A 25,607-nucleotide genomic window follows, 5' to 3' on the forward strand; every position below is an offset into this window, starting at 1 on the left:
ATATATATATATATATATATATATATATATATATATATATATATATATATAGTAACTGCCATGTAACTGCCGAAGGAGTAACATGCCAGCACTGGTAAGCCACAGCCTAGAGGCAATAAACAGATTAATAGAAATGGGTTAATTTAAGATGCAAGTGCTACCTAGAAATATGCCTGGTTCATAGGCCAAACAGTGTTGTAATTATTATAGTTTCTGTTTGATTATTCAGGTCTGGGTGGCCAGAAAAAAACAAGCAGTCTCCACCTACAAGCATTGACTTTCTGGAATGAAAATTGAACCTCAAACTCATGCCTTGCCTACACTGGAGTATGGGAGAAAGGGTTTCTTAATCAGTTTTTAAAGAATGTATTTTGTAAGCTCATAATAAAATAGCTTCAGTGAAGCCAACACATTTTTGAAGGGCACAGTTTTACAGACAACCCATGCATCTGGGGAGTACACGGCCACATCCATCCCAAGTCTTTCCTGGCGTCTGGTAACTCTGTTTGCAATATCAAATCAGTTCTAGACATTCCATTTCATCTGACTCATTGCCTTGATTCTTGGAAACTAAGAAATGTTGACCTATTAAGAAGAGACTGAAAACAAACTAAAACTACCTTCATTCATCTCCAGTGTTTTTTCTACTCATTGCCATGATCATAAAAGCTGGAATAGAAACTAGCATGAAATGGCTTTTCCATAAATAATTGGGGGAATAAAGTATAATAATGCCAAGGACTTTAAGAAGCCCTACCCATTCATAATCTCACATACTACAAAGCCCCCATCTGGAAGGAGTAATGTTATTCCAGTTTTAGAGACAGGGAAACAAGGGAAAACCATTTACTCACAGCCACACAGATAAGAATAGACAGGGTCAGATTTTGAATCTTAAAAATACTGCAATAACTTTGAGTCAATGAGAATTTTGTAAAACCAAATCTCTCATATGGGTAGAACATGATTATCCTTGGGAAAATGTTATCTTTCCCTGAGTACTAAATTGAAAGAAACTAAATAAGGTAAGCTTAGTCTAATAATTCATGGCTGCCTAGGCCTGAGTGATCCAGAAACCTCTAAAATTAAATATGGAATGCTATGTGTAGGTGAACTTTCCTATAGAAAAACTCCATAACTTTAAATATTTTAAGCATGTTAAAATCCTTCTAGAGCACAGAGATGAATGAGTTATCCATTCTTAATTGAATTTTTGCTTATAATTATCATCATTAAAGAGTTCAAGGGGTTCCAGATGGCTTATGCATACCAATTAGAAGGGAAATGACTAGAAGGATGCTCAGAAAGTATAAGGATTGAGAATAGACAAGCAATGGAAGCACCTGAGGTATGGAAAGCACCCCTGTAGAGGCAGCACCATGGATTAAACATATTAGCTCAGAATCCTTTGCATTGCTAGAACGTGGACATGGTTAGATTAAGCACCCAATTTATTGCCTAACTATCTAGTCCTGCTGATGCTGATACCACAGAATTTTAGTACCAGTAACCACATTCAGTGGTCTTCAGAGTGCAAAAAGTATCCTCTACGTAAGATCCAAGCCATGACAGAGCTGCAAATACAACCTTTCCAATCGTTTTATTTTCTATAAAAAAAAATAAGCAGTTCTGAAGCCTAACAGTTGTTTATTAAAGCCATCTGATTGTCCCATACACTAGCAGGCAGTTTAAACTAGAGGAGTTACCACATAGAGAACACGATGTGGGGGAGTTAGCAAAGGAGTAAAAGTCATCCCGCGTGCATAGTAAGTCATTGGCAAATTCTGTGGTCAGGGGTTGAGGGGCGATAAAACCTCTTTCAAAGTCTACAAAGCCTCTAGGGATGAAATGTAAGAGAAAGCCAATTAAGTTTGCCCAAAATGTTTGGAAGAGGAAGAAAGGGTGAATATTTTAGGGTGCATGGAAAAGAAAGAAAATGAAGGGAGGGAGTGCGAGAGGAAAGGAGGGACAGCAGAAGAGAGGAAAGAAGGGAAGAAAGTAAAAGAAGGAAAGGTGGGAGGAAAAGGAGAGAGAGGGGTAAGAGCAGGGACCATAGACATCCTGTGACCTCATGGATGGAAATTGAAAAGAAGGCAGGAAAAGGAAGGACACGGCTTGGAGAGATCAGACTTTTCCCAACTTAAAAGTGAAATAGAAATGAGGGAAGTGACCTTTGTTCCACATTGGTGTGTAGTGATTCCACTCACTTGTAAGTAGGACTTTAATTTTATCAATTGGATTGAATATTTGTCTTTGTGAAGACATAGAGGCATTACACAGGAAAGGATGGGGAGGGGGAAGAAAAGTGAACTTTCCTAATTAGGATTTTTCTTTATGGAATAAGACAGGTGGTCCAAAGTAAGCGACTGCAAGAAAAAAATGGACATAAGTTGGTACACTGGATACATTAATACTAAGATTATGAAGCATAACAGAGAAAAGATGGGTTAATACAAGAGCATCATGCTAAAATACAAAGAAATGAATTTTACCACTGTTCAACCTTTTAATGCTAAGTGTGTTTATCCATGATGTTTACAGGGAGAAAGGATGCTACAAACCACGTCCTGGCCTTGACTATTAATGTCATGACCATGGAAAATGACTCAGTCTTCTTAACTTACTGAGCATGCTGAGTACAATCAGTTAGGTCACAATTAAAATTATAATTCATCTAGCAAACCACCTCACCGTTCCCCACCTGTTTCTAAGACTCGGGAGACTTGGGGAATAAACGTGGTTCTTCTGTGCTGGCTTTTACCTTTTTACTTCAAAAATCATTTCTGTTATGCATAATGTATTCACTTTTAAAATCTTCCCAATTTGTAAGTTTCAGCAAAATTTCGTCAGGTTTCACCAGAGTGTCAGGGGATAATTAGGACAGTTAGCAGGAATTTATCATTTCTCTGCTGGGTTTTCAAACTATCACAGACTGCATGAAGAAATCTGTTAGCTAGTTCTCCACAGATCATTATGAAATCTCCTTTATCTCTGTGCAAATTGATTTCGCTGCTTTCCTGAAGGAAGATGAATGACAAGCAGATCTAACCCTAAAACTGCGGCCACTGGGTGTGGCTGTCATCAGAGGGCAACAGGGGCCAGACTGTAGGCGAACTTCCACAGTCTCTAGCCAGGAAGATGGTATGATGGATACCTTTACTCCAAGCTGCTGTGGTTAGAAATTTAAGACCACGAACTAGGCTTCCCGTTAGATCTTCAGAAAACACACACAGGACTCTATGAACATGCCACCACGGGTTTCACAGAGCAGATACTGCTTCGTAATCCAGTCAAGGCGAGAAGCCTGACGAAGACGCAGACAGTGGTTCAGTGCCACCTCTGCCAAAGAGCAGGATTTGATTAAGCTGGAGCCGAAAGGGGAGGCTCTCCTGTTCTTTAGAGAGGCTCATTTACTAGATGGTGAAAAATGAATGCTGTGGGTAATTTCATTTCCAATTGATTTATTTCTAAGTTGGGGAGGGGGACTGACACTTGGTGAAGGAAGCAAACAGCGAGCGCCAGGGAAGAGCCAGCTAGTCTCGGGTATAATCCAATTATTTGAACACAGGCAATAAGAACGTAGGAGAAAATGGGTTGAAGGTCACATAAGACCATTATTCCTCACAATGAATACCTTCTGCCCACCTCCCCAAAGACTTTCTAAAAAGCAGAAACTGACCCATATTTCCAGCTTATTTCTGACACCTGAAGCTAATCAAAGTTCACTTTTTCGAAATTCGATAGTTATTTTCAATTAGATTACCCAGCAAATTAAACCATAAATTTCCCCCTCCTAGCCCCACTTGTCACATTCCTAAAATACAACTTTCCCCCCTCTGGCACTTTATTTAAATCTCCGAGGCCAGCCTCCAGAGAAAAATTATGGATTTAGTAATTTGCTAATGTGACCAGAGTAATTGTTTTGAGTCATATTTATGATTTTATTGTATCTTGCAACAATCAATAATAATCCACTGATGTCCCTGACTCTGGGGTTTTCTCAGCATCCATAAATGACACAGGAAATTCATTTTTAATGCACTCATTTGGGACTCCCTCCCAGGGAAGGAGAGTCCTGCATATATTAATAAGGGCCACGAAATGAATGGCATAGCTGCGCATACTTTACCCTGAAGAGTTAGCTGTGGGGGAAGATTTAATGCCCAAAACAAAGAGGAGAATAGACTAACAGGGTCCATTTTGTGCAGCAGTACCGTCATTAAAGTTAATGGAATTACTACGTGGTCATGCACCAGAGGCAACCTATTGGAAGTTAAGTTCTTCTAGGGCCATTGATTTGCAGACTTTCATTCAAAGATTGCCATTGGCACCAGGAGAGCCCTGCCGATGTGCACGAGCACTTAGAAATTGTTTATGCAAACTGTCAGTTAAGCATATTAGGGACTAACCATAACTGAGTGTTTTAGAGAAGAGGTTCTAGTTGAGCTTCTCTTCTCTTGAGAGTGGCAAGAGTCATCTCTGCCTGGCACTGACAACAGAGAACTTGGTGGACACCCCTAAGAGGAAATGCTTAGAGGTAGGGCAGGCTTCAAGACTGGTTAACAGCAGGACCTGATGGCATCACCAAGATTGGAGCTTTATTCTATTTTTGCCAATTCGGATCACCATCAGCAAGTTGCCCTAAACACTGCACAATGATTGGCAGCTGATGTTAGGACAAACTCTTTTCTTGTTGATAAATAGTCATGAGAAGAAGATCCACCCCTGCAGCGAATGCCTGGAATCCCCTGTGATGATGGCTCCTCAGAGAGATGGTTCCTCAAATATGGTAAGGCTATACTTGAAGGACTTCAGTGAAGACTAATTCCATAAAATCATGGCATAAGGAATTAGGTAGAATATTATAGATCCTAGGCCAAATTTAGACTACTACCTCTCTTACAAATAAAGTTTTATTGGAACACAGTCATGTCCACTTGTGAAATTTCATTTTCATAACTCTGTGATAACTTTTATGCTACAAAATCAAAATCATATTACTGTGACAGAGTACATCTTGCATCCAGAGACTAAAAGGTTTACTGTCTGGAATTCAACAAAAGAAATTTGGCAACCTTTGGATTATAAAAATGAAGTATGCACCTGGCACCATAAAAAGAATTCAACCCATTTTAACTCCTTGTACCCTAAACAATAGACATGTGTAGAAAATCTAGGCAGAACTATCAAGAACATAATAGGCACGGGGCACTAATTATTCAAATTCTAGAACAGTATACTAGACACTTAAATATGAATCTAGTTAAGATGATCTACAGTAGGTGGAAAAATCTTTGACCTTAGATAGTTGAAACACCAGGCACACCCCGAAGAGAATTAACACTTCTTCCTTTCAATGATGAGCAAGGTCTGGTAGAAGTCTTCCCTTCTCCATCTTCAAACTGGCCTCTGGCCTGCTTTTCATCTTTCTTGCTTCACCCTTGTCTTCATTCCCTAAAATGGGATAACTTAACTCCCACTGCTATTTTCTTTGTCCAGAATGTTCTTCACCAACTGACTGGCTTTCTGTTATTCTCCAGCCTACAGTTCTCATAATAAAATTTATTTCTTTAACAGCCCCCTTTTTTTTGTCCCCCCTCCCCCAAATAAAGTAGCGATAGTCCTCCTATTTTTCTTCCTCCTGGTTCTTCCATTTCACACAATGTTACAGCTTTTCTAACACTACTCAGGTCTGTGATGGTTTGTTAGTTCACGTGGTTGTTGAAATGAATGAAAAACTAAGAACATTTCCTGGCTGCCCTCCCTTGCACTCCAGCCCAGAGTCTAACAGGATCTGATATGAAGCAAGTCCTCCATAAAAAATACTGACTGGAAAAAGAATTCATTGTGGGCTACAGAACTTCTACAGCTACTCAGCTTTCCACTATTGGTACATTTATTTCAAAGATCTGTCCCCAAAGAGAAACTGCTAAGCAGACAGAGAGGAGAGGCAGGGTGATCCTTTCCTGTAGAGGCAGGGTTTAGGGTATCCCAGGTAATGAGGCCGTTGTCAGCATCAACTACAATGAAAGCTGTGCAGAACTGAAAAGAGCTTCCTCACACTGTCCTGGATTTCAAGATGTTAAAGATAAAAGACAGACTTCAATGCTGTGTGTGTGCATGTGTATTGCATGTGTGCGTGCGTACATGCGTGTGTGTGTGCATGCGTGTGTGGGTGTGTGCTGGGAGAAGGAGGTTGTAGAGTAGATGACACTAACTGTTTTCCCAGGTCAAAAGGTCTTCCAGAATTATCTGCAGGCCTGTGGTTTGAGTCTCTTCCTCAAGAGTGAGATTCATCTATGACCATTTGATGGTGGATCTGAGCTTAAAGTCACATTTATTCTTTTCATGGCTGAACAGTTTCATCAGAATTATATTGCTAGGACATGATTGCATTTGGGAATTTATAGCATTTACAGCCGACAGATGATTTGAAGCACAAATGAAAGCCCCTCTTGGGTTGTTTTCAGGGCAGTAGGATAGGAAGCAGAAGTCATTTCTTCTTTCGGTGACCAGGTACTGCTGTATAGAGCCGAGAGTGGGAGATTTGAATGTGAGCATTAGGAGAAATGGATTTCATCACAAAGTAAAAGAGCATTTGGCAGTTCTCTTTGTTCACTCAATGTTGTTGATTTTTCTTAACCACTTGAGGCAAGGTCAACTTCTTACACAGCTCCTTGTTTACCCTTTCAATAGCATCAGGAGGAAGAAAGGCCTTTGGGGGGGGGGGCGGGAATACCAGAGCCAAGGAATGGCAGTGTCCATATCAGAATCCAAGAACATTATCTCTACGTTGATGGGACACAAGACTTCAAATCACTGTTTGTCTTTTGCCTCTGAAGTTAGAACATGCCTTTTGAGAAAGCTTCCATAATTGCATATCTCTATTTTTCTGATCATGGTGGACAAGACTCTTCTCAAGAGAAAGAATCTGTCATCAAAATATAGATGTAGGATTGATATCTCCTGGCATAAGTGTTAAATTTCAAATTGCCCTTTCCCAACACTGACATGATTCACAAGGCGGGGAGGCGAGGAGCTCACTGTATCTGTCCCAAGGGCCATTAGAGTCTCGTCAGCCTAGGACTGTTTACTCAGTTATCATTAGGAAGGTCATCACTAATTTCTACGTGTCTGCGCCTCTCATTGCTCCTGTTCCCACCTAGCCAGGCTCAGCCATTCAATCCTCAATTTTCCCAGTTGCTTTTTGAGTCTTGAGAATGACTTTACTAGTGGTTTTGGCACAAAGGGCAAAGTGAAGCCCCTGGAAGGAATCAAATAATTCAAGGCAGATATGGGGCCAAGAGTCAAGTCAGGTCATTTAGGGCAAGATTCAAAAATATATTTATATAAATGAATGAAAGAGTAAACTATAAATCTGGGTAACATCTAACCGTGGCTTTGCAAATCTCTGCTATGATCCCAGTCCTCAGAGGTTTGAATTCAAGGTTATGAGAAGCATGTATATATTCGGGATAATAAAGGAAATAGAATAAATTGCTATAGTCATGCCTTGGTCAAAAATCCTTCCAATGGGGCCCTTGTAAAATAAAAGTTACCAAGATCACTATATATTTTTATTTTCTATTTAATAAGCCATAAAAAATGAAGATTTGAAAATTTCAGATTTATGATTATCAACTGGAGATACATTACTCAATTTGGAAATGAAAGGCAACAGATTTAGGCCACCTGAGGAGCCATCACCTCCCTCGATGTATTCCATCTAGTCTTTCCACCCAGAGGCAATTTCTAAACAATATATAGTTTTAAAACTTAGATAGGTAGCTCAAGGCAACCGGCTCTTAAATTTTATTATTGTTAGCTATTAGTAACTCTGGAAACGAAATCTCATAACAAGTGGAGTTATTTCAGCTGAATGCCCAGTTTCTACCACAGCATAAACTATTTTTAAGTTTGCTCTCCAGCCTCATGCAAACGTGCACATGCACATAAACCTGTACACACCCGAATGCTCACAGGTAGACACATGTGCACAAAAAAGCAATGGCCATTCCATTCAAGTGTTGATTCTCACCCCCTTGCTGTGTGAACACTCTGCCCTCACTGAAGTGCTATGGTAACAAAGGGCTCATCTATGGAAACTAAACTGGCCATGTGCATTCAAAAAAAAAGCATTGAATATTTTTCATGTGACTAACGGGGCACAGTTATTTTAGCTGGTTCCACAGTTCTGCCACTGTTGACATATGGCAGGCTTAAAGAGCTGAAGTCAGAAGGAGCTGACTAAGTGAAGTTAGATGATGTAAAACAAAATCATCTAGACCTGAAACACAGCAAGGGGGTGAGAATCAACACTTGAATGGAATGGCCATTGCTATTTTGTGCACATGTGTCTACCTGTGAGCATTCGGGTGTGTGCAGGTTTATGTGCATGTGCACGTTTGCATGAGGCTGGAGAGCAAACTTGGAGTCTGCCGGTGTTGCCTCAGGCAGGCACTATGCACTTTCATTGTTATGACAGGATCTGACTAGCCTAGAGACCCCACACAGGGTAGGCTGGCTGGCCTGTGAGTCTCAGAGAGCCCACCTGCCTTCACACGTGGATTACAAGTGTGTGCTGGCATGCCAGATTTAATCATAATTTTTTTATCATAGTTTCTTGGGGATGAACACAGGTCCTCATGTTTTTTAGGCAAACACTTTACCAACTTCCCAACTTCCAAGCCCCCTCAACTATTGTTTTTAGAGTACCAAGTGTCTAGCACATAGCAAAAATGGTCAAAGTGAGTAACTGGCTTTACTATTGCACCAACAGAATTAAAAGGCTGAGTTTTGGGGGGTGATCTTAGGGTCTACTGAACACCTCTCTTCCCACAGAACATTGTTTTTCAAATTGATTATATAAAAAGCTGAGGTTTTGGGGATCTTAGGATCTACTGAACATCTCTCTTTCCACAGAACACTGTTTTCACAGTGATTATATAGAAATCCCCAACTCTATGCTTCAGATGGAAGTCTACTGAATGCTAAAACAGCAACAGCCGGATCACATCTGTCATGTTTTCTATATTTCTGCATTACAGATCTCAAATAAAATTAAATCACTAAATACCAACTCTGCTATATGTCAGGGCCTCCAATTACTGGTGGAATTTGTTGGTAACCCTAACAAAAAAATTCAACACCTAAAACATATAATTCTACTATAAATGGACACACAGCAATAAAACAATGTTTTGATTTGTTAATCTTCACCTGTATAATCTAGTTAACAATGAGAGTCCTTTGAGTATTTTTGGGAGGAAGCCAACAACATGATTCTAAGCCAAGCAAACAGATATAGAACCAATCTGTATTGCAGCAAGGATAATATTTATACAACCTCTCCCTCTTCTGGACGCACTTTGGTCATGCTGATGGGGTGACTGAAGTTTTTCTAAGGGACAGACTGACCACATGACACAAGGAAGATACGGGTCTTTGCTCTGCCTTGGGTTTTATTTCCCAATTATAGTACCTGCTAGGTGTGCTTTTCAGGAAATGACTTTTCTCTCTAAACCTCAACTCCTCGTGTGTAAAATATTAATGCCCGCCTTTGGGAGCTGCAGAGAAATGCAAGTAGAAATTATGAAACCTCATGGCAAATGTTTTCTGAGGGTTCACAATCTTTAAGGCACAGATTTAAAGGCCTGGGCACATAGTCATCCATCTGATTATTACAATATCCCTAGAAGGTCATAGAAGACTGGTGAAGTCCTCATTTTACATATGTGTAAATGAATACTTGATTTCAGCAAACTTGGCCTACCGAGGGCAGTAGTGCTTAGCAGGTAAAACATTTGTTTGAAACCAGGAAGTCTTGTTCTGTAGTCCTCTCTCCAATCTTTATATTTTAACTGCCTTGCATTTCCTATCAACCAAAGCCACCCCATCCTTCCTAGATTACTTATCAGATGTTGGAGAATATAGAACATAAAAACCACAATAAAATGTTAAAACATGAAAGTGTCACGGAACATGGTTAAGGTTTCATGTGTTCTGATGCAACAGGTATTATGCTCATGAACACCCACTGGAAATGGGAAAATTCTGCTTCCTTCCCATTCCCTGGAGAATGAACTCCATGCAGAAAGAGGAACAGCCATTCTAGAAGCACAGGTCAGGAGTGAGAAGATCCAGTGGAAGTATCTGGGCAAGGTCTGGGTGGTAGAAAGGGCCCCCAAAACTCAGATAAAAAACCCAGAGGAAAACTAATACCTGGTGCTTTAGGCTCTCACAAGCATCCTTCATTCCTACTTCCTCCTCTAAATTCAAACACCACCTCCCTTCTTCAAAACCTGTATTTTGAGGCTTTTTCTCCAGTCATTCTTAGCAAGAGGAGGAATAATATGGCCTCCTGTACCTCCTCTTTCTCTCACTCTTCCCTTTTCATTGAGAACCCTTCGTACTCTGCTTTAGACTCTTGATTGACAGTCTCTATCACATCCAAAGACTGTTTTAATTGTCATCTCCTTTCTAACTGCCAGAAGGAAACAGATTTTCCCCAAATCTCTTCCTTAACTGCCCTTTTCTGAGGATAGGCGGAAGGAGAGAAATTGCAAGGGGAAGGTGACAGGCACATCAATAAACGAAAACCACCGTGCACAACTGAAAATAGAAAGAAATGGAGAAATTTACTGTTTCAGTAGCTACTTAGGAGAAATCTTGAAGGTTTAATAGAAGAGAAAGTTTCCTAAGGAGGACTGGGAGGCTTCTAGTGCCTTCTTTGGCCAGGAGAGTTAGGAAACACAGGTTTTGCCCCCAAAGTATCAGAAGGAGGTCAACAAGCCGTCCCAAAGAAGACTATCCCAACAAGTACACTCAAAACTGTGCACTGACCATTGCAACCATCCTTGGTTTATTGAACTCAGTCAAATTAGATTTATTCTGGGAACAGATGCAAATTATAAGGCAATTCTACAAGATAAAAGCTACTGCATCCTGAAGATACTAATTCTTCCGGCAGTAAATACAGGCATTAGGTATAAATAGAGACAAGGCAGTGTTCACAGTGGCTTTCATCAGAGGATAAAAGACCTGTGGCGAATTGCCGCTCTCTGGAAATTTCATTCCAAATGAAAATAATAAATAACAGACCCAAATCTTTTTCATTATCAAGCTACAGGTTCCTCCATCCTGTGCACACTATGTCTTCCTTTGCAGCAACTCTGAGATGAAAATGTTGAGTGCACAGGGAGTCTTCCATGTTTGGTTCTCACTACCCCATCATAGTCTTGATGCCAGGATTCAGAATGGCTCAGAATCACTGTGGTATCTGTCAAAACAAACTTCTGGATCCATACCCGCTGACTGAACAGGGGATAGGCTTTAATAATCAAAACCCACTTTAGACAGTTTTTCTGGCCACTGTTGATTCATTCACAGAATGACACAGAAGCATCAACATTCAGAGCAGACAAACAATTAATCAGGATAATTGCAGAAATATTTTTCAGGAAATTTTCAAGAAATATTTTCAAAAATATGCACATTCTTTAACTTACAAGTTGTTTCATGTATGGTGTGTGTGTGTGTGTGTGTGTGTGTGTGTGTGTGTGTGTGTGTGCATGTGTGTGTAAGGGGAGTGAGAAATAAATGAAGTCTTGTTTTGTTTCTTGTCCAGCCTTGAACTTGCTTCTCCTCTACTTCCGCCTCCCAGACACTGGAGCTATTATATATTACCATATCCAGCTCAAGTGGTCATTTATCATAACAAGTTTGAAGCATTGAAAAAAACACAAAATATATGACCAGATCAAAACTTTTCCAAAAATCTAAGCTATGAGGTAGTAATCAATTGTGAGAAAATGCGGTTCTTATTAATAAAGTGAACTATGGGCCACAATGTCAGTATCAGGTGTACATCACCGAGCACCAATCTTACCCTAGCTCAAAGGAAAGAAAATAGAAGTGAAATTGTTATTAAGAAAAATAAACCAGGTATGGTGGTCCACACCTTTTAATTCCATCACTCAGCAGGCAGATGAGTCCGATATCTATTAGTTCAAATCCAGTCTGATCTACATAGTGAGTTCTAGGACAGCCAGGACTACTACATAGAAAGGAACTGTCTCAAAACAAAAACAAATAGATAAATAAAAAAAACTTAAAAAGAAGGAAGCAAAAGAAAAGCAGACAATAACGTTGGTGTACTGGTACTGGGGATATGGCTCAGAGGGTGAAAATCCTTGCTACACAGCATGAGAACCTAAGTCTGCAACCTCAGAAACCTGATGTGGGATTACCTCTGTATGTTGTGATTACCATTGATAAATAAAGGAACTGCTTTGGTCCTAAAACAGAGCTTTGGGGAACAGAGCTAGGCATGGAAAACTAAGCTAAACGCTGGGAGAGAGAAGGTGGGGTCAGAGAGAAGCCATGGAGCCTATACCGGAGAAATTTTGCTGGTAAACCACCACCTTGTGGTGATGCACAGATTAATGGAGATGGGTTAAATTAAGATGTAAGAGGTAGCCAATAAGAAGCTAGAGCTAATGGGCCAAACAATGTTTTAAATAATATAGCTTCTGTGTGATTATTTTGGAGCTTATCAGCCAGGAAAGAAACTAATGGCCTCCTTGCAACAGGAACCATGTAAAGAATGTGTATCAGGAGCATCAGTTATCTCAACTTCAGAGAGATGGGAGATAGAGACAGGAAAATCTCCAGAAGCTGATAGGCCAGCTAGCTTGACATATACAGTTGAAAAACCAAAAAAAGAGACCCTGTCTCAAGGTAGAAGTTCAGAAATGATACGTGGGAGCCCTCTGACCCTTATACGTGCTCTGAGGTTTGTGTACACCTGGATTCACACACAAGAATGTCCACAGACACACGCACAGATAGGACACACAAACACACAGGCATGAAAGAAAAAGAGGACTGGTGAGATAGCATAATCACTAAAGTGTTGGCTGTGTGAACGTGAGGACTTGAGTTCGACGGCTAAAACACACATGTGAGAGAGCTAGGCATGATGTGTATGCTTTTAAATCCAGCATTGAGATAGCAGAGACAAAAAGATCTCTGGGGCTTGCTGGCCATCTAGTCTATTGGACTTTCTGAGCTCCACTTCAGAGACCCTAACTCAATTAAACTCAAGGTGGAAAGACACTGGAAAACAATGCCCAAAGTCTTCTCTGGCATCCACAAATAAGCATACACAGAGATACAGACATGGACACACACTTACACAGACACACACTCAGACACACATACACACCAGTGACAGCATATGTCGAGAAGGATGGGATTTGATATGGCATCTAAGTCCAAATCTCATTAATGCATATCAGTCCTACCCAATACTTCACACATTCCCTATATATATCCATGTCAGCTTCTTCTCATCACCATCTAATTCAATAGGTTTTCCATTTAGAAAATTAAAAAATCAAGGCTCACAGTTAAGAGGCTGCCCCAGAGTGGCAAAGCTAGTAAGTCATAGAGCTCACCTTCCCATGGCACCTCTGGCAGATGCCAAGGCACATGAACTCTCCGGCTTTGCTGATAGTTAGGTGTCGTCTATGTGCACTCAATAACAATATGGCCATGTCATGTGTAAGACCTCCTGATCCAGGAAACTCAAAAATGCCACAGGGAAAAGGAGATTAAAGATAATTTTTAATAACCTTTCTTTTAAAGAACTCTTTTTCTGCTGGAGCAATCTAGAAAGTAATTGCTAATATTTCAAGTTATTAAGACATACTTCCTCCTGCATTAAAAGCATAAAATTAAACCTTTAAGTACAGCATCCAAGCACCACAAACACGGAAGAGTATATGCAAACAAGATCTATAAATAGATTGTGAGATTACCTACCAGGAATAAATCTCTTCCCTCAATATACCCAAAGATGCTCATGTAACAGCCTCAGAGAAAATATTTCATTCTAAGCTTATTAGAAGGCATTCCTTTTAAAAGAATGAGTTTACCTTGGCTTGGCTAGAATTACACTTTGAATTAGGATTTAGTGGTGTGGGATGTTTTGATTGCCCTCTGACACTCTGGAGACTGACAACAAAGTTTACTTTGAAACAGAAGTCAGAGTTAGCTACTAGCTGGCCAAAATTAGCCATAGAGATTTTGAAGAGCAAAGGACATATGGAGAGACACAGGAAGTGGTAGGGAGGGCTTAGAGAGATGCTCAACCTTTTTGATTGAGGAAGGAGAGAGAGGAGGTCATTGGTCACTTCTCCACTGTTTCTCTGATCAATCAGGTTCTTATTCCAATATCTGACTCCTGAGGTTTTATTGATAAGAGAACAATTAGGTAAACACCTTTTCTGGCATCCAACATAGGGCACAAGATCACCAGGCAGCTACTCACCATTGGCTTTTCAACTCCATGTGAGTCTGGAGATTTTCTGCTACAGTCTCTCTACAGCAGCCTATACCATCCCTGGTACCAAACACCACAGGTGGCTTGGGCCTATATGCTATTGTACTATCTCTGTCACTCAGGCGGCTCTTCTTCCCCCCAACCCCAATACTCTTACATCTCATCATGCAAGCTTCTTCCCTCTTCTGCAAGTCCCCCTGTGTCTGCTTTTCAGGTTTCAGGTGTCTTGCACCCTTTCCCTGTGGGTTGCGGGCTTCCCTTGGAACCTCTTCTTGCAATACTGCCTTGCCAGGCTTGCTGCCTCAACACCTGCTTAGGCTTTTACTGCTGCTGGGGCTGCCACACACCCTCAGCCATCAACTAAATGTCAGCAGATGCAGAAGTCCTCAACCAGGCTGTGCTCTGCCTGCATTCTCAGCCGAGATGCACAGCTCAGTGACAGCCAGCCTCACACATTGCTGTGGTCATCAGCGGACCTGGTGAGGTACTTGGGAATTCTTAAAGAGGGAATTAGTTGTTTTGTTTTTGTTGTTGTTGTTATTTTTGTTTTAAAGAGTTTCTACCCATGTTAAGAGTGGGGAACATTATTACAGTGTAAGGAGTTAGTTATCTGTTTGGTTCCACAATGGATGGTCTGAAAATGGAAAAAATTAAATGAAGGGATAAGCAACTTAATTGGAATTGACATAATGTTGATTATGATTATTAACAGTTTGGTAATTCATGCTTTATTCCTAAAAATGATTTGATATTGGGGCCAAATATTTAAAAAATGCCTGATAAGATGATAAGATACAATCTTTAGAAAGAATGACTAATGAGACTAAGAAAAATATTCACACAGAGACAGAGGAGTTTAGAGCAGAGCCTACTGCACCATTGCATTATGAAACTGAAGACGAGCAGCCCAAGGTCATTAGAAAACAAACTTTAACTCATCCAACTACCACGTAATAATGACCACCAGATGATAGGGCAGCCTCAAAGCTATGCAAAAGTTAACAGGGTTCCTGTAGAAATGTTAGATTTGAACAGATTGATGGAAGCAGAGGTTTTATTTGGTATGCATTCACCTTTTATGGAGTAGATGCTAAATTCATGGGCAACTCAGAACAGAATTATTCCACAAAACTGCAGCAAGATTGGAAGTTGGTCCTCAGTTGTAATGGAAAGCATGGTGGAAAGAGGAAGCTAGGGTTCTAGAACAAGAAATTAGAGCTAGCCGTATGGATATTTTCTAAGATCAGCTTCTTGGAGAAGGCCAGCATGCTGATTTGCCAAAGACAGTTTAGATTTGATGATCTCACCTTGGCCCTATGCTATATAGAGGCTTTGAAATTCTTGGAACAGGGTTGAAAACAAGTAAAGAGGACTGAGTCATTTATTAAAATCATACAAGGCTCAAAAGAAGCCTTCCCTGATATTTTACAAATATTGGCTTTAACGGTAGATAGAATAGCAGATCCAGAGATTAGACAAATATTAATAGAAAATTTGGCTTTTGAAAAAGTGCTAACTTAAAATGCAAAAGGATGACTAGGCCTTTAAAGGCAAGATCAGCACCAATAGATGAATGGATTAAAAATACAACTGATACTATAAATTTAAAGTTATCTTTGTTGTGCTATTTATATATTTCTACACTTGTTTAAGGTATTGTGCCTATGTAGCTTATTTAACAATATAATTTAAATTTCTAGTCCTTGAAAGTTATTATTACAAACTATTTAGGATAATTAAGAAATATAGTTTAATAGTTAGTCATCTAGTGATTAAATTTGTGGCCATGTTAGTATGTTTTCAAGGTTAAAAAGAGATAAACTTTAGATAGTATGTGGTCTTCAAACACTTCAGAGGTCTATAAAGTATGGCATTTAAGATGTTTGAATAATATGGTTTTTCATGACAGTGAGACACATCTTCTCCTGGCAGCATCAATCTACTTCAGAGAAGATAATGGGCATCAAAGATCCTCCATATGGAGTTTGCTTTCTTTGTAGCAAAAGTTAGCCATTTGGACAAGAAAATGCCCTTGCCTTGACTGCTGACACCATGCTAGCAAACTGAACAAGAAGTACACAAAATAAAGCAACTTCCAAACTTTGCTATGACAGGTTAGGAGAGTCCTTCAAATTTCCTGCTTCATAGAAAAGTCTCTCAGATATTCCAGGCCTATAGGATGACAATGGATGACCAAACATTGCAGACTTGGGTGACTGTTCAGGAAGCCAGCTATTTCTGTCATTACTATAGCTTTGGAAGTTATTTGTTCTGTACTTTTTGTTTATTCAGGTAATATTATATTCTTCTGGAAGGCACTGATGAAGTTGAAGAATAGATAGTTATAGTTACAGTTTTCCATGTTACCAAATTCAGAAAAGAAATTCACAAAAGAGGTAAGAAGTGTATACGGTTGAGAGACATAAAAGCTTAAATTGTTTATTTATGAAAATATTTGAGGCCTGAAAATATAATTTTGGATTGGGAATACAAGTTAGTATAAAAAGGGAATCAGGTCCAAAATGTTGAACTCACCAAGATAGAATAAATAATGGAGTATTTTCTGTGAATTTGCCAAATGTAATTGGGCTGGATATTCTTAATGCAATAGCTAATAATTGTTCTTATTGCATATAGTTTTACTATATTAGAGTCAAAATTTTACCTTACTATTTAGAACAAAAGGGAGAAATGTTCTGGGATATTTTGATCTCACTCTGACACTACTGAGACTGGCAATAAAATTTGCTTTAGTCAGAGGGCAGACTAGCTACTAACTGAACAAAATTAGACATAAAGGTTTTAGAGAGCCAAGGACATATAAAGAGACACAGGAAGTAGTAGGGAAGGACTTAGAGAGATTCTAGGTCTTCTGGATTAAAGAAGGAGAGAAAGAGGCGGTCACCACTTGCTTCTCCACTACTTCTCTGATCAATCAGGTTCTTACCCCAGTATCTGACTTCCACGTCTTTACTGATGAAAGAATCATTAAATAAACACTTCAGTTTAGGAATATAATTTATGGAAATATTTAGTCTGATGTTTACAATATAGGGAATATTTCACAGAAATTTCAGGAAACCTAAATGCCTGGCTGTACAGTGGAAAACAGAGGAGCATCAACTCTTGCTTTTTTGGGACTAATGATAGAGACTCAGGAGTAGATTATTCTCAGCACAAAAAGCACAGAAGCACATCCTCTTGATCTAAGTTTTATGCAGCTTCAAACACAAAGACCTAAAGAAACAGGGCAAAGCATTTTTATGGAGAGGAGGAAGTGAGCTCGGAAAAGAAAGCAGCGCTGTGATCTAACAGCAGTAAACTGGGGTAACTTATGGAGACCTGCTTGTCCTGAGTCTTCACAGCTTACCAGAAAAAGCAGGGCCCTTCTGGGGAGATCGTCTTATGTTTACTTTTGGGGTAGATAAGTCAGATAATTCTTTTATGGCCTCCTTCAAGGTAGAATGATGAATGACGCTATAGAGTGAATCTTCCTCCTGCCACAGTTTTCTCAGTTTCCTTCAGCTTAGCCTATTCTGTGTGTGTGTGTGTGTGTGTGTGTGTGTGTGTGTGTGTGTGTGTACATTCTCCGTGGAGACTAAAGAGACAGCATGAAAAATGAACATTTGTAAGAGACAAGGAAGAATTTCTTGACAGGAATCTAGCTAGCCAACAGGACAGGGAGCATGATGCTCACCAGGGCAACTTGCGTGGGTGCAGAGCAGGGCTAAGTAGCTGAGAGAGGACACCAATTTCCTCTGAAACCTGCAGGGTGTCCAGATCACCACACTGAACATCTGGTGCCTGGCAGTGTTCTACTTTTAAGCTTGAGAAGGAAACCGAATAATCAATTGTCAAATAAGAGGTCATTTTTTACTTCAATATTTCCTTTTCCTTGTTACATGAGTCTTACTGAGTAAGCCAGGCCACCCTGTGTGTTGCTAGGCAGAATCTAAAGCCCCAGGAAAAAAAAATCTTGAAGTGCCATCATGTTCAAGAGGCTAACTCAGTGGTGTTTCCTCATTAACAATAACAACAGTTGCTTCAGGGAAAAAGACCATTAGTGGGCTATTGCTATTACTACCTGGCATGAGACAAAAGTGATTTAGACCTCAGACATCAGACACAGCACTGAGAATCTCACACATAGGAAAAGGGGAAGAAAAAAAAAGATATGCCCTAGGCTTTCCATGGTAGGCTGTCAAACGTCCCTTTAAAATGTGCAACAATGCGAATTTCAAAACATCAAATGCTCCCAGCCTTAACCCAGACCCTTCAAATGGTACATCAGGATTCTGAAGGTGCCACTCTGCTCCCTGGAGAAGCTGCCTGTGCTGCAGGGTGGGGCTCTATGCATGCCTGGTACCCAAACGCCATCACAGAGTTACTTTGTCAGCAGAAGATAACATGGCCGGGAAACACCCACTTTTGGAAAGACCAGACTGTGTGTAATAATGAAGATTCCCGTCCTATTCCAGCATTATTAGTTAGGAGGTTTACCCAAACAACAGCTGAGATTCTTTGTAGTGGCGGCTAGGCTGTTTAGCTGGCATCCAGATAAACTTTCATGGGATGTGGTGTAAATATCACACAAAGTTTGACAAATACAGAATATATACTTCTATATAGAAGGACTTGCTGTAGCAGAATAGTTAACAAAGGTTTACTATCTTTTCATGGTGGACTCTGTTTGTGTGTGTGTGTGTGTGTGTGTGTGTGTGTGTGTGTGTGTGTGTGTGTGTGTGTGTGTGGTGAATTTTTCTTTATGTATGATATTCCACAAAGGTTGTGAACGGACCCCATGAATTTATACTGTGGAAATGGGGTGATCCGTCTGGAAAGAACAAAAAATTTTCAAACGTAATATGCTTATTTTAAAGAAAAAAAGATACCATTGTTTACAGAAATCAACTTAAGCGAAACTATGGTAAGTACACTTAATAATTCACACATAATACTTTATATTATAAATCTGTCCATCATCAACATCAATAATGCTAACAAAAACATGACACCTTGTTCAGGCAAGTGGGACAATACGTAGTCTGAGGCCCCATACTCATGATCTTCAGCCTTCTGGACTCAAGGCTTACTTGTCTCCTTTAAAGAATTACGTTTAAAAAATCAGCTCCATCTTCCAAGTACCTCAACATTTCTATCAACCAAAAAAGAGAGCCTTAGCACTCACCCCCATTTCTTCCTTCTCCTGCTCCCTGGGAACTTCTAAGTTATTTATCCCTATTCAAGTCCATTTGTATAGCAAATAACTTACCTGCCCTCTTTAGAATTATGAAGTAAAATCTTGAGAGTACATAATCCACCTGCTCACATAACATTCATCTGTTTATCAGTCTCTGTGTTCTACTGGATAGCTGTGTATTCTTCCATGCACTTGCTCTGCCTTGGGTACTTTCCCATGTTCGCTGAAACTTCACTAAACCCTAATCCAGTGCATTTTAAAATTACATTTGAATTCTGAATTTTAAAACTCTGGCAGCCAAGCTTGAATATCTATGCATTGTATTTCAAGAATCAGTTTCAAAACAAAGTTACTGATATTGCATCCTCTTTTGGCATCTGAATATTTGGATGCTCAGCATGGTCAGGGGCGTGGATGGAAGCAGAATGTCCCTCAGTTGTGTTCGCTATGTCATGTGTTTGGAAAAATTGGGGTCACTCTTTTTATCACTAGGAATTTGCTGGCTTTCCTTTTGAGACAACCACTCACCATGAAAGTCCCCAGATATCCTATTTCCTACATACTACAATGGAGACACGTTCATTTGGTGTGACTTAGTGCCAAGTTACCCTGCTAGTCAAGGCCCCCACTAAAGCCCAAAGCTTTATTTCACCATGTGTGGCATCAGCTGTATATATAGTATGGTTGGCTTATTATTTCCACCACCGCAAACCCAGTCTTCTCTGTCACTTAAGCATCGAACCCAATGTTTTGTGAAATAAGCTGGACTCTTGTTTCATAACCAGCAGGCTCTTTTATTTTTGTCCTAGAGACTGTCATAATAAATCCATCCTTCCACTCTCGCACACTTCAAAACCATTTTTGAACTCCAATGATCCCATTAAGTTTGGACTTTGATATTTCGTTGCTAGAGAGAAGAGAAATATGTGGGCATGAAGAGAAAACAGGTCAAGGGACCAGGAGGGAAAGCAGGAACCTGGGGCACACAACCAATGTCCCCTTCTTGAAGAAGGAATAAGTGAAATTAAATTGTGTGCAGAAGTAAAGACATACCGGGTGATCTAGTCTGTACAGGACCCATAAAACCCATAGAAAGTTGAGGCACCCTGCCCTGTTCTGATTTAGGACTCCTCGATTTGGTTTCTGTTTTAGCATTTTCACAGTAATGATTTTACTACACAGGGTAAATGTCTTGTAAACTAATGGGAAACATACTGTTGGGTACAGTTTATAATGTCAGGATTTATGGTTCCAACACCGAGGGTCTCTCTGACCTCGAAGATAACATAATGAAACAGCAGTGTGCCGCAAATGACTCGTTGTGATTTTTTTTATTAGCTCCCATAATCGCCTCTTATTAATTTGTGTGCGCATAATAACCACTCACCTTCACAGTCTGTCCAGCTTCAGGACCATCCTAGAAGAAGGAGAAAGAAAGAGAAAGAGTTGAGGTGAGAACTGACGGATGATATTGCCTGCTTATTCAGAAATATTGCTCATTAATAATTTAGATCCAATTTCATTGTGTGTTAATTTGTAGTAGTCCCATGGGGACCATTCATTCTGAATGTGTGGGACCAGACAGGTCTCCAATTCCCTCCGAGTGAGGAATATGTATAAAATGATATGAATTATCAAGCAAGCCACTCCTTTCTACTTTTCATGCTCTTTGCGTTCAGTTATGGCTTTAATCACATTAAAGGTAAGGCCGAAAATGTTTGAGGAGGCAAAGGACCACAGTTTGGTTATCTTTAAATCAGAAATCACTTAATTAATATCTGATTGAATTTCTCCTCTAGAAATCAACAAAGCAAGAAGCTGAAGCGTTTAGATGGGCACAATCTTTTCAAGCTCTTGTGACCTTGAGGCAGAAAAGTAGAAGTGGTTGATGGGGGTGTACCCTTATCCATGTATCTATCCCCCTTCCCAGATTCTCATGGCCGGCAAGACTATGGCCTATTGTCATTGTCATTGTTGAATACAAGCACACAGGCCTAGTCTCCAAATGCCATAGAAAGGGAACGTGGCTACTCTAGGGGGAAGGTGGAAAATTTCTCTGCAATAAAAATTTTCCAAATAGAATTATCAGTCTGTGGTTTTGGCTAAATGCACATCTCTGTGAACCTGACTAGGGATGCAAAGTGGCTCATGTGGTGTTACTAATTTACTCAGTTCCCAACTGTTGACAGATGTATCACGGATATCCCTCTCTCGACCTGAAGAGTACTAGGTCAAGTTCTACCTGTCCATCTCTGATGATTAAAAAATCTGTTTTCTTCCATTTGTAGCGGGCCATGCTCAACAACTGCAGGTAAAAACCTGTGACTCAACACTGTGGTCTGAATTCCATTTAGAGAATAGTGAGCCCTACAAAGAGAAGGCTCAGTCTTGCCATTGTTCTCCTTGGATCCACAGTTGTCAGAGCACACCACAGAGCAAATAGCCTTCCCCAACTCTGCTTCCCATGTAAAATCCTACTACTGGATAGTTTTCGTCAACTTGACACGAAATAGAAAAAAAAAAAACTAGAAAGAGGAAACCTTGGCGAGGAATTTCTATCATATCATTAGATTTGTCTGTGGGGAGATTTTCTAGACTGCCAATTGATTGGGGAGGGTCTGGCATACTGTGAGCAGGGTGAGCTGTGACTATCTAAGAAAGGTAACTGAACATGAGCCCAGAAGCAAGCTAGTAAGCAGTGCTGGTGGTGGTCTCTGCTTCCATTCCTGCCTCCAGGTCGCTAACTTTTAAGCTTTTGTCTTAGCCCACCTCAATGGCCAGCTTTAGTGTGGAGATGTAAGGCAAATGAACCTTTTCTTCCTCCAAATTGCCTTTGGCTTGCCTTATCCCAACTGAGTCAAGCCCATAAAATCTCTTATCTATGACTTCCACCTATGTTGTAAACAGCACACCAGGTACTTACTGTGATGCCATTCCATAGACCACCTTGGGGCAGCTGCCTTGGATTAGGGGTATCTCTTTTTCTGCAGATCACTAAAACTACTTCTCTGATAAAAAGGCTGGGATACAGAGCCAATGCACACAACTTTGAGAAGAAAGGAAAGAAATATGTCTGAACAACTTGTTTACTCACTTGCATGGAGAAGGTGATGGAGGTCCCCTGGAAATGTTTCTCCACCACCGACCCTACTCTCTGGGTCACCTGGAACAGATCGGCCACTTCATCAGGACGTAGGTCACGGAAGCGCTCCACTGGCCTCAGCGGACACACGAGGACGTCTGCAATCAGGTGGGTTAAGGAAAGTTTGGCTTGTTTTGGGTACTATTCTTAGAGCGTGGTTTATACAGACAGCACTAAGTCCCCTTGGCCCAGGACCTGAACTCTTGAAGACTAAGAAATGACCAAAGAAATAATTAGCAACCAAGAGCTTTAAAAGATGGTTAGTTTGCTTTGTGGGAGACGCCTTAGCACACAGGAGAACTTAAGAAAAGACATGGTCATGTGCACAGTGATACCAAAGCTCGCTGTGATAATTGCAGCATGAGGCATGATCTATTCTGGGCCATTATCACCTGATTCCCCCATTCTGAGGCTCATCTTCCCCAGTAGCTAAAGACACGGTGATGGAAGAGCAACTGGACCATCTAGGTAGTTTTACTAGATCATCATGATTACACCATCAAGCTACCTTTTAGAGAAAAAGATAGGAACATGGGAAATTTGTGGTAGTAGACTACTTCAGTTTTACGGGGCTACCGATCCTCAGAAAAGGTACAGTGAGCCTCATCTATAGTTAACAAACATGCCACGGTGGTCAGATGTGGCACATGGGTGAGCAGCACACAGATGTGAGCCTGCTCCACCTTGACGGAAGACCAGAGAGTTTTAGCTTATTCTTGCTCTCTCAATGTTGTAGACAAGATTCTAACTTACGGTATGGTTAGCTAGTATTTTGGGTATAGCTGTTAATCTGCTCCATCTGGACCAAAGGCTGGAGAATTCAAGTCTATTCCTTACATCATGAAGTTTGTTGCCTCCCCCTCCCCTTTTAGAGTGAAGTATATGAGTATGTGGAAAATAAATGCAGACGGAGTCAGCATTCACTTAATTTCCCTCCCTATGCTGTTCTGTGTTTCTGTCTCTTATTTTCTCATAACTCTGTTCCTTTTGCTTAGTAATTCTAACCCTCACGCTCCTACCCTGGAACGTACAAATTTTGTCAAGGCAGGTCTCCGACAGCAGCCTATAACACGCGTTCCTTGAGTGGATTACTCATAGCCCAAGATATTTCCAGTTAAATATTGAAAGAAAAGTTATCTCTTGTGTCAAAGAAACTGCATTCTACAGGTTAGACAGGGCAACATATTTACATTTCTGATCTGAGAAAATACCCAGGTATAGAGATGAAGGATTAAAATTTATTGTTTATTTGGAAGCAAACTTATAGTTATGGTTACATTAATATTCTACATTTCTTTTTGTATGTTAACCTATTGTATATGCATACATACACACATATGTATGAGATATATAGACTTGCCCTTGTGTGAATATATACATACAAGCTTATTGACTTGTGAAGGAGGTGTATCTCAATGAATCCATTGTAAGCTAAAATACCTTTATACAAATTCATGGAATACAGCTAACCTAAGGAGCATCAAGGCTTGGCTTAGTCTTTCGTAAACATTAGCCCACAGATGGGAAACATTATCTAAGTTTTGAAATAAAGTACTGAAAATCATATGTAATTGATTGAAGGTTGTAATGTAAGTGAAAATCCGAGTGGGTAGATTGGAATGCTTTCCTAGTATTGAACTGAGAAATGAATGTCAACCCACTATACTCGGGGATTGACTCTGTGTATATACACACTGCATACACAATTTGTTCACTTTCCAGACACTTGCTAGAGAAAGCAAAACTGTTAATTTTTCTTTAAATGTATCCTCCCCCTCCCCTTTTCTTGTTTTAAGAAAGCATGCTTCTGCCTGGAGCCAAGCAGTAAGGGATCTCATAAAACCGCAATCCAGCAATTGCAAGTCTCACCAGAATACAAAGCACTTTAACCCATCACACTGTTGGACTCAAGGCCTTGGGGGCAGGACACAGAGCTCAGCTTGGCAGGCCTGGTTATCATATGAGATAGGGGGAAAAGAGGTAAACAGATGAATTTGGCCTAAATTCTGGGAATTCACATCCACAGTAAACCAGGAAAGGGGCTATTAATCTGAGTTCATTTTTCAAGGGGAGAAGGGTGGCTCCACCCACTGGCCATCTGATACTAACAAAGAAAATCACCCTTCTCTAGCAGGGCTCTTTGATTATCTTGGGTCAATGAAATACTTAGAGATGAAGAATTTGCTTTGTTTTTCTTTAAGAAGATTGCCAGCCTCTACTCCCACAGGGTTGTTTTCTCTTTGGTAAGAGAGACTTTCCCATCCTCTTCCTCCCTTCTTTTTTCAACATAATACTTTCATTGATTATTTGGAAATTTCACACAATACACCCCGATTACACGTATGTCCCATTTCTCTCAGCTTCATGCATAAAAAAATACACCAAGTACAATTTGTGTTGCCCATATACTCCTGGATCACGGTCAAATCCCAGTGTCCAGCCCCTTAAAGATATTATTTCCCATGCCCCTATCAGAAGTCATTCACTCAAACATACTAGGCTCCTTCCCTCCCAATCTGGGGGAGTTTTCCTCCAACTCTTTCATCCTCCCGTTCCTGCTTCCTTACCACCATTCAGATTTCAGTTCCGCAGTCATTTCCTCAAAGAATTTTTATGATACACATTTTTCATTACTAGTTTATTGTCCCATTTCAATTCTTCTTATAACGCTGGTCACCAGCTGTTACTGTTCTGGACTGGTCTCATAGAAAGAATGACTTGGTCTTGTTTATTGTTCAATGGTGTCTCAAACTCCAGAGACGTTCAGTACTGCCTGAGTGCACAGATAAATGATAACCATGCACTCTTATCAACAACCTCTGAGTTCTAAGAGCTGTAGTGTTTGGAGCAGCGGGGCTCCGTCCCCAGCACCCCGGCCGCCTCCACGGCTAGCTTTACCCGAAATAATTACACGGACACCG

At 40.3% G+C, this 25,607-nt stretch overlaps 1 protein-coding gene across 5 annotated transcripts in view; it reads right to left on the reverse strand.

Annotated features, from left to right (window-relative positions):
* Fhit (fragile histidine triad) overlaps window positions 1–25,607 on the reverse strand; it is a 1,440,845-nt gene that overhangs the window by 249,153 nt on the left and 1,166,085 nt on the right. For all 5 annotated transcript variants that reach the window (XM_013346791.2, XM_026780017.1, XM_026780018.1 and 2 more), the window contains 2 exons: window positions 22,639–22,784; window positions 20,932–20,961 (listed from right to left, as the gene is read on the reverse strand). In XM_013346791.2, the coding sequence (XP_013202245.1) occupies window positions 20,932–20,961; window positions 22,639–22,784 (176 nt within the window). The remainder of the gene's footprint in view (window positions 1–20,931; window positions 20,962–22,638; window positions 22,785–25,607) is intronic.

This window comes from Microtus ochrogaster, chromosome 6 (genome assembly GCF_000317375.1).
Source record: "Microtus ochrogaster isolate Prairie Vole_2 chromosome 6, MicOch1.0, whole genome shotgun sequence".
NCBI lineage: Eukaryota > Metazoa > Chordata > Mammalia > Rodentia > Cricetidae > Microtus > Microtus ochrogaster.